This window comes from Saccostrea cucullata, unplaced genomic scaffold (assembly GCF_032062105.1).
Source record: "Saccostrea cucullata isolate Sc308-1 unplaced genomic scaffold, CSIRO_AGI_Scuc_v1 ctg4714, whole genome shotgun sequence".
Classification (NCBI taxonomy): Eukaryota; Metazoa; Mollusca; class Bivalvia; order Ostreida; family Ostreidae; genus Saccostrea; species Saccostrea cuccullata.
In genome coordinates this window covers 31,337-40,418 of record NW_026937310.1, presented here as the reverse complement: position 1 = coordinate 40,418, position 9,082 = coordinate 31,337, and the positions used below count along the sequence as shown (strand labels likewise).

Genomic DNA, 9,082 nt, shown 5'->3' with positions numbered 1-9,082 from the left:
TAGTAACGGCAAGCGGTAAGCGGCAAGCGGTATATCTAGTCTTCCCGAAGGGTGACTGGAAATTCCAGAAGCCCCCCGTTTTTTGAAGAATACCCATATAGAAGGGTAGAAGCCCCAATAAAGTGGTAAAAGCCCCATAAAATTGAATGAAATGGGGTACATAAAACCCTAAGGTGATGTTTAAATGAATGATATCGATATCCGTAAATTTTTATAGCCAATTTTACCTCAGAGTCGACAGAAATCGGGCGCCATTACTGTTTACCGTACACCACGCCCGATCTAATTTCGAAGCGAGCTGCTGTTTATCATCGTATTGATAAAGTTAAAATTATTCATTTTAATTTTAATATGTTTGTTATGCAAGATATATATCAAATATTATGTAATAAATATTTTTTTTAATTAAGAACGTTAGCCATTAAGATAATTTAAGATTTTTTTTTTTATTTTTGAGATTTTAGAGAAATTCAATTCAATTCACTTTATTACGTAAGACATACATCTTATTGTATACAATATAAATTTATAACATGTAAACAGTAAAGCATAGCGCAGGTATTTTTTTTAACAGTCAGCATAATAATTATACAATCAGTATCATGATGATGGAGAATGTACAAACCATTTTTTAAAAAATTGTTTATAAGGCAGTATGACATTCATTACGTAAGTTAAAAGCATGGTACAAAAACTTTCCCAAATTACAAAGGTCCTTAACATTATGTACACATAACAACTGTATGAATTTAAACATAGATGGTTTTTCCCAGTAGAATTTTTTAATATATTTTACTCGTAAATCCTTGTATCGTGGACACTTTAAAACAAAATGGAATTCGTCTTCAATTTCAGAACTACAAACTTCACATATTCGGTTTTCGCGCAAGATATTTCTATGGCGTCCACTTTCAATAGCTAAATTATGTGATGACAGTCTTATCTTGCTAATTTGCTTTTTATTCATAATTTAGAGATATGATTATATCCAAAAGCTTCAAAGCAAAAATAATAGTAATAAATAGTAATGATAATTAATTAATAATTACTTATATGTTTCAAAGAGAACAAAAAAATAAATAAATTTCAAAATATGAAAATACTGAATTTATTTTTGAGATTTTAGACAATTTATGAATTTAGAAATATAAAAGTATGAAATTCAAAGGTTCAAAGCAATAATAATAATAATTAAATTTTAAAAATGAAAATAATAATTAATTAAATGTTAAAAGAGAACAAAAAATAAATCAATGTCAAAATATGAAAATACTGAAACCTGGAAAGAAATAGTAAATTAAAAGAATATATCAATTTTCAAATATATAGATATTTTATTTCAAAGTAACCTTTTTATGGAATGCCATATACGACAGCCAACTGCTGAGGGTTCAGAGGGGTGGTCCGGACCTCTCTCTCTAGATCTATGCATGTAAAACATATCTTATTTGTAAAAACAAAGAGATATAAATGTTAGATCTGCGTTTTCTACGTGGAGGGTCCAAGATCAGTTTTAGTTCGTTTAGTTTATACATTAACCCCAATCTAATTAAAATTAGATCTTTGATCCGCTCCAGTTAGTAGGCCCCTGGATTACACTTGTTGGTATACTGGTATTTATAAATTAATTAGATTGACATTAACCCATGACTGTACAAATTTTAAATGCCCCCACCCCACCCCACCCCCAACATATTTTATCATCTCCAAGCATTGGTATTTTATGTAATTTTACATTTCATTGCCAGTTGAATCTGTCGACTAAAAATTTCCATTGCCTCTCTGTTCAAACTAATTTCATCTTCACGCCAAATGTTTTTATTTGAATTCATTAAACCCCTACATCTCTCCAAAATATCACATTCTGAGAATTCCCATATTTCCTTCGTAGTGCGTTATTTATGTCAAAAACAGTAGAATTGTACTTTCCTGGATCCATGGTTCCACAAATCATTTGCCTAAACAGACTTCCAATAAATATTTTCTGAACCGAATCATTTCTTAACAGTTTTTCAGTAATGTTTTGGATTCCTAACACTATATCTGACAGAGAAGATGACTATATATCTTTTTCTCCCACTTGCAGAAACACTTTTAAACCAGTCTTAAACCATTAAAACCCAAAAATGTTTTTAAAATTGTATATTTATTATTTTTTCTAGAGTAGGGTTAGTATCAGGCAGTATTCCTCCCCCGCCAGACGGGTGCAGACCAGTGAATACTGTTTGGTGTTGTGTTAGATTAGAATAGGTTAGGTTAGGAACATATGTTTTTTTTATGTTGCTAATTAAATTATAAATTCCTTTCTATGAAATTTTTTATAATGTTATTCAATTTTATGTCAATTTCTTTCATTTGGCTGTAATATGTTTATACATGAACAAAAGATTGACTAGGAATAATGATAAAGTATCTTTATTAAAATAAGTCTTTTTTAATTTTTTTTAAATTTTCTTTTAATCTTTCGGTCATCTTTCGGTCCTTTGACTGTAATATTTTTCTAGCTGCTTCAAAATTCAAATCATGGCTCTACAATTAAGGAGGCCTCCACGTGGCTAGAGCTGGGAACATAAGGAAACTATGAATATTTTCCAGGTATTACTAGTTTAAAAGGTCTTTATTAATTTATCATTATTAATATTAGTATCAAAATTATCAAATTCATATTTTCCTTATTTTCCTTATGTGTGTGCTAACGTCCTTAAAATGAAAATTTGTATTTAAAGCATATTACCATTTCATATCAACATTATTTTAAAAAAAAGATTATATTAAAAAATCATTTATTTTACAATTTGATAATGAAAGTCAAGAACAATTGAGCATAGTCAAGGTTCAGTGTATATATACACATGCCCTGCCAGAGGGGGGTTGGTCAGACTAGCTGAGAACAGGTGTTTGATCAAAAAGAAGTTTATTGTCAACTTGACCAAGTGTCAACAGCTGTGTATATATTGCATGTACACACACAGGGGTGCCTCTCTATCCCAGTACATAACAACACAGCTAGCTGATGTGTAAATAATATTCTCACCATATTCTCATAATACCCACTTTACAAGTGGTTGCATATGAGTAGTATAAACGGTCTGGATGGCCGGGTCAACTGAGTGCACTTTTTATGCAAATGAGGTCAAAAATGCTGGATTCTGATTGGCTGGGGGGGATAGGCGGGTCAAGGGAGTGCAGATTGGGGGGTCTGGGGGGATAGCTGGGTCAAGGGAGTGCAGATTGGGGGTCTGGGGGATAGCCGGGTCAAGGGAGTGCAGCCCCTGGGGGGATAGCCGGGTCAAGGGAGTGCAGCCCCTGTGGGGGATAGGCGGGTCAAGGGAGTGCAGATTAGGGGGTCTGTGGGGGATAGCCGGGTCAATTCAGTACATATAATCCCCCTAAATACGGGGGGTGTGTTTACACTGTGTTTACATTATACTATATACGCTGCTACTACGATTCACAACGCTGCTACTACGATTTTGGCAGCGACTTTTATACCTGTTGCATCATCTGTAAGGGCCCTGTGCAAAAAATACGATAGACCTACGATTTTTTTTATGCTGACTACACAGGTAAATACTTGGCAGCGATTCAAGTTTGTTTAGGGCCTTGTGCAAAAAATATGCTTACCTATGCATTGTGACGTCATAAACTTGGCAGCGACGTCATGTTAGTCCTTCACAAGCCGCGATGGCTGCTTATTTTGATACAATAACACAGACTTTCACAGCGCTTGAGAATTCATGTAATAACAGTATGGTCCTATGGGTTTCAGTACCAAAACTGATTTTCTACCGTTTTTCTTCCAAGAAAGTTCTGAACAGCTGAATCCTGGATCAGCCTAGATGTTATTTCACTGGATTATTTAATGAATAATACTCTACTGAGTTACCTGGTTACATGGTAAGTTTTAACAAACTTTTCTTTATACATTTTCTATGAAGGTCATCTTTGTATTTATTCATTATTACTGTGTTATATACCTTATGTTTAGAACATTCATACAAACACTGCCATTGTTTACCCTGAAATACACTAGGACACTTAAAGATCTTCAAAATGTTGATAAATCTTTTTTGCATGAGTTATGATCATATTGTCTCACATTCCTTTTATTGGATCAGTATTCTAAATATTCTTATGAGGAGACTCCTAGCATATCTTATAAAATACTGATACATGCTTTTAAAACAACTAAAGTGATATTCTCAGTTGTTATTTCTAATATTTCTATGAATCTTTAATCACAGTGACCAAAAGAAGGATATGGAGATAATCAATCAGATCATATTATGCCAATGAATCTTTTGTCTCAAATCTTTTTTAATGAAATATACAGAATCTTTTGCCTTATTTGTCACTCATATTTTTACATTCTGGTGCAACAGTGGCCCAATGAAAGTGGGAAAAACTCAGTCTGAGCATCTCTGTAAATCTATAAACATGTGTGCCCCCCTTTTTATAAACCTTCATGTATATACATGTATGTATTTTATTTAGTCAGTGATTTCAAACATCAACATGTAAAATATATATTGAGTACTTTAAAAGTGAATATGTATGATTTGTTCACCCTGAATATTCTGACATACTAATGGTGACATCAGTTAAAAGAGTAATTAGTTATGTAAAATTCAGTTTATATGAATGTAAATGAGGTATTTATTCTCAGTTCATGTAAGGTATAATTTGCATGTAACCCAGAGTGTATTTAATATTACTATGATGGGTCATTCTGTGATTGAATTTAAATCAGAAAAAATGTTTACTAAATTTTGGTAAAATACATATGGTATCTTTTACATTTCTGTCCTGTTTGTTTGTCAATTGTTGCTTTACTTCCTTTGTAAAATGAGGTTAATTTGTGTATCACTGAATATTGTATGCTTTTTTTCAGGATCAGCTAAGATGTTGTTTCACTGGATTATTTAATTGGGCATATAATTGGATAATTCTGGTAAGTTTGTCTTTGTTTTGTTTACATTTCCTATGAAGGTCATCTTTGCATTTAACATGATTATATGGTTTAATTTAATTACTGTGTAATTCTTATGTGATCTAATATCTCTAACATTCATATAAGCACAGTCTTATTTTGTCTAAAATATACTAAGGAAACTTCATATTGTTAATAAGTCCTTTTGCATAAATTATGATATAATGTCATAATTCATTATGTCTGTTACCCATGGAATTCAGACTTACTAAATTGTGATCTATAAGGAATGTAATAAAAGAAAAAGTAAGAATCTACAAAAGGTTTATCCTTGTTTTGATTCTAAATATGTGGTATATATGGCATACATATATTTTCATTTTCACTTTTGTTTCTTGGTAATGAGCTTTTCAAAAAATGTAGGACTACATGTTGTATATGCTAATATCTTTTTGTATGCTGTACTGACAGGTATTAAACAAAATTGAATATGCTGTTAAGAGAAAGTCTGTTAGTGTCTAAAAATTACACTGATAATCATTTTGTATTTGTGATATTAATACAGTAACTGTGCTTCTTTTGTTATCTAAAGATAACATGGTGAACTTATGATTTTCATGAACTTTTTGGCACTGTATTTAAACATGCAATGTTTCATGCAGTTCCTTGTCATATTAACAAAATGATTATATTTTCTACAGTCCTCAACCTGGAAGATATGTTTTATTCCTAACCATCTATAATCCATTCTCTATGAAGTTCAGCCTGTCTGCCCAAATTCCTTCGGAAATACATAGTTAGTCAACCAACATAGAAACAATCAAACTTGAAGGTAAAGTTCAATGAGATATCATTTTAATTTATTTAATTCTGTTTTATTTAAATGTTTATATTTTAAAATGGATAAAAAAAAAATGGATAAAAAACATCTGATAATGGAAATCAATATCATAAAGATAGTAAGTTTTTTAGTGTCTAAATAATTAATCTGATAATCATTTTATTTATGATATTAATACAGTAGTTGTGCTTGTTTATTATCTATAGATAATTTAATTCTGTTTGTATTCTTGTCTCTCATTGGTTGATTTCCAAAAAGGAACGCATAACATTTTGTATAATCTGGTTTGGTATGGGGACACACCCCCTTGACAACCAGCTGAATCATTTGTATCCATCAATCCCCTCATTTCCAGTCCTTCGGATTCATGAAAAATTCCAGATTTAATGAATGTACCTTTAACTTCAAACAGTTGCTCGATCTTACCTCATGTAAACAAGCATCATGGCTGCTAGATCTATGTATCAGTTTTTATCTCCCCTTGCTTCCCATCACTTCCGTTACTACGGTTGTATTATTGCGCGGTAAATTTGAACTAATAAAAACAACACAATTTTACATCCCCAGTTGTTTAATTATTTTAAAATTAAATTATAAGGAATGACTCTAATTCTTGGCCAGATTATCGAGTATAATATGGTTTGGGTCAGTTTACGCTTTTTTATAATCCGCTTCGCGGAATTTAAAGCGTAAACTGACCCAAACCATATTATACTCGATAATCTGGCCAAGAATTAGAGTCATTCCTTAAATAACATGATGAACTTTTCTCATCTGGAGTTAATGTTAAAAACAATTTTTTGAGATTAAAAACAAATATTTTCATGATCTTTTTTGGCATTGTACATGTTGTATTTAAACATGCAATGTTTCATGCAGTTCCTTGTCATATTAACAAAATGATTATATTTTCTACAGTCCTCAACCTGGAAGATATGTTTTATTCCTAACCATCTATAATCCATTCTCTATGAAGTTCAGCCTGTCTGCCCAAATTCCTTTGGAAATACATAGTTAGTCAACCAACATAGAAACAATCAAACTTGAAGGTAAAGTTTCAATGAGATATCATTTTAATTTATTTAATTCTGTTTTATTTAAATGTTTATATTTTAAAATGGATAAAAAATGGATAAAAAACATCTGATAATGGAAATCAATATCATAAAGATAGTAAGTTTTTTAGTGTCTAAATAATTAATCTGATAATCATTTTATTTATGATATTAATACAGTAGTTGTGCTTGTTTATTATCTATAGATAACATGATGAACTTTTCTCATCTGGAGTTAATGTTAAAAACAATTTTTTGAGATTAAAAACAAATATTTTCATGATCTTTTTTGGCATTGTACATGTTGTATTTAAACATGCATTGTTTCATGCAGTACTCTGTCATATCAACAAAATGGTAGTTAATTAAATCGGCACTTGGTAAAATCGGCACTTAGTTAAATCGGCACTTGGTAAAATCGGCACTTAGTGAAATCGGCACTTAGTTAAATCGGCACTTAGTTAAATCGGCACTTAAGAAGGTTGGCCTTTAAAGCAGTTGGAACAGTTATAAAAATTGCTATTTTGTATGAAATGTAAACTTTCTTTTCAAAAATACTCAACCAGGTATGTTTAGCAAATCGGGATCGGTATTCAAAATAATGTAATCAACAAATACTCGTGCCAGTGGAGACACACGTTTTTTCCCTTCATGTCTTTACCATTGGATTGTTGCCTAATTAATGGTAACTGTATATTATTTTAGTAATGTTCATAATAAAACATTAAATATACCATAGTACTTATCCCGCATCCGATGTTAAAAAATAAGAACAATAATGAGAATTTCTGGGGAAAAAATCAAGTTTTTAATAGTCAATATATTAATTACTCAAGTCAGGCATCTATTACACAATATTACTTACAAAAATATAGTTCTAATCCTAATCTAGTAAATTGTATTCTAAAGCAAAAATTGCACAAGTATCCAACAAATTTCATCTGAATGAGAATTTTTTTACTGGAGTATCGACACTCAACTTTTGAGTTCATTCGATCCATAAAGGGAAGAAGAGTTATTTATATACTGTTGATCTTGGCAACTTAAAAAATTAACAACTGCAATTATAAATGCTGTATAAAATAAAATATATTTATTCATTCTCAGACTTAAAAATTGTGACAAGGGTTTTTCACTGGACAGGAGGTCCATAGATGGCTGCACACTCTTTGAGCAATCGACTAGCACTGATCTCTCTTTCACAGTACTTGTTCCAAAATTTGAAAACTTTCCCCTGGACATGTCTGGATTGTTTTCTCTGGTAACGTTGCAGCTTTCCCTCAGTCACCAGCCTCAGTTGCAGGGGAATGTCCTTGGACTCTCTGTAGAGTTCTTGAATAAGGCTGTAAAAGGGCACTGGTCCTCTCACTGCCACGGCACTATTAAGGCGGTTATGCCAACCTTCTACATCATTGTTTGTCCTGATAGCTGTCATGAATATGCTCCAGGAGTCAATCTTGAATACCGTGCTGGTGATCCAAGTCCTGTAGACATAGTCCATGACAGGTACCAGGGCTCTTGGAGCTCGCGCATCCAGTTGATGGAAGGTGTCCTCAATGTGTTCTGGTGGAAGGAATGGCAATGCCAGAACTTGTGGCACAAAATGGTACACATCGTTCCTCTCATTGTAGGCTCTCTGAAAGGTGTACGTAAACATTCAGTTAACATTAATCATAATGTAATACATAAATCCAAATTGCCATGCAAAAGAATTATTCATAGATCTAATCAGTGTCATAATTATTATTATTTAATAGTTAAGCTTTCCTATTTTTTTTCTTTGTTTACGAAAAATTGTAGAGATTCTAATCATCATTTGAGAAATAGACTTGAAAATAACTTGGATTAGCTTTATCTACTTATTTTATGTACCTGTAGACCATGTTCCTGGACTTTCCTGAAGACAGCCTGTGACCAATGAAAGGCACAGCCTTGAATGGCATGATGGGGGAAGCGTTCTCTCAGTGCTTGCCATAAACCAGCCTCAAAATCTGCCACGAAACCTCTCAAAGAAATATGCTCTGGCAGTTGATAGTCAATGAACCTCAGTACCTGATTGAAATAATGTATGAAACTACAATTACTACATTTAATACTTAACTAATGATTTTGAATAATCATATTTAACAATATGTATACATTTATATTTTTTTACATGTACTTTTAAATAAATGACTTACTTGGTAATAATCTTCTTTTTTCCTTCCAGACATGATGCAGAAAACAAGGGGTATTTGTTTCATGTGGTCACCAGAT

General features: G+C 31.9%; 1 protein-coding gene and 1 long non-coding RNA gene across 2 annotated transcripts; one reads left to right on the top strand and one right to left on the bottom strand.

The window, feature by feature from the left end:
* Positions 1–3,722: 3,722 nt before the first annotated feature.
* LOC134247854 (uncharacterized) lies at positions 3,723–5,706 on the top strand. The gene is made up of 3 exons (XR_009987937.1): positions 3,723–3,897; positions 4,892–4,951; positions 5,632–5,706. It is a non-coding gene; the product is annotated as an uncharacterized LOC134247854 (long non-coding RNA).
* A 2,252-nt stretch (positions 5,707–7,958) lies between these two features.
* On the bottom strand, positions 7,959–8,483 carry LOC134247857 (uncharacterized). Its single transcript, XM_062730258.1, has one exon. It carries the CDS (start codon positions 8,481–8,483, stop codon positions 7,959–7,961), a length of 525 nt encoding a protein of 174 aa, XP_062586242.1.
* Positions 8,484–9,082: the final 599 nt, after the last annotated feature.

Bases quoted from the DNA above. Each gene is read 5' to 3' on its own strand.
- LOC134247857 (XM_062730258.1), bottom strand. From the start codon at position 8,483: ATGTTTACGTACACCTTTCAGAGAGCCTACAATGAGAGGAACGATGTG.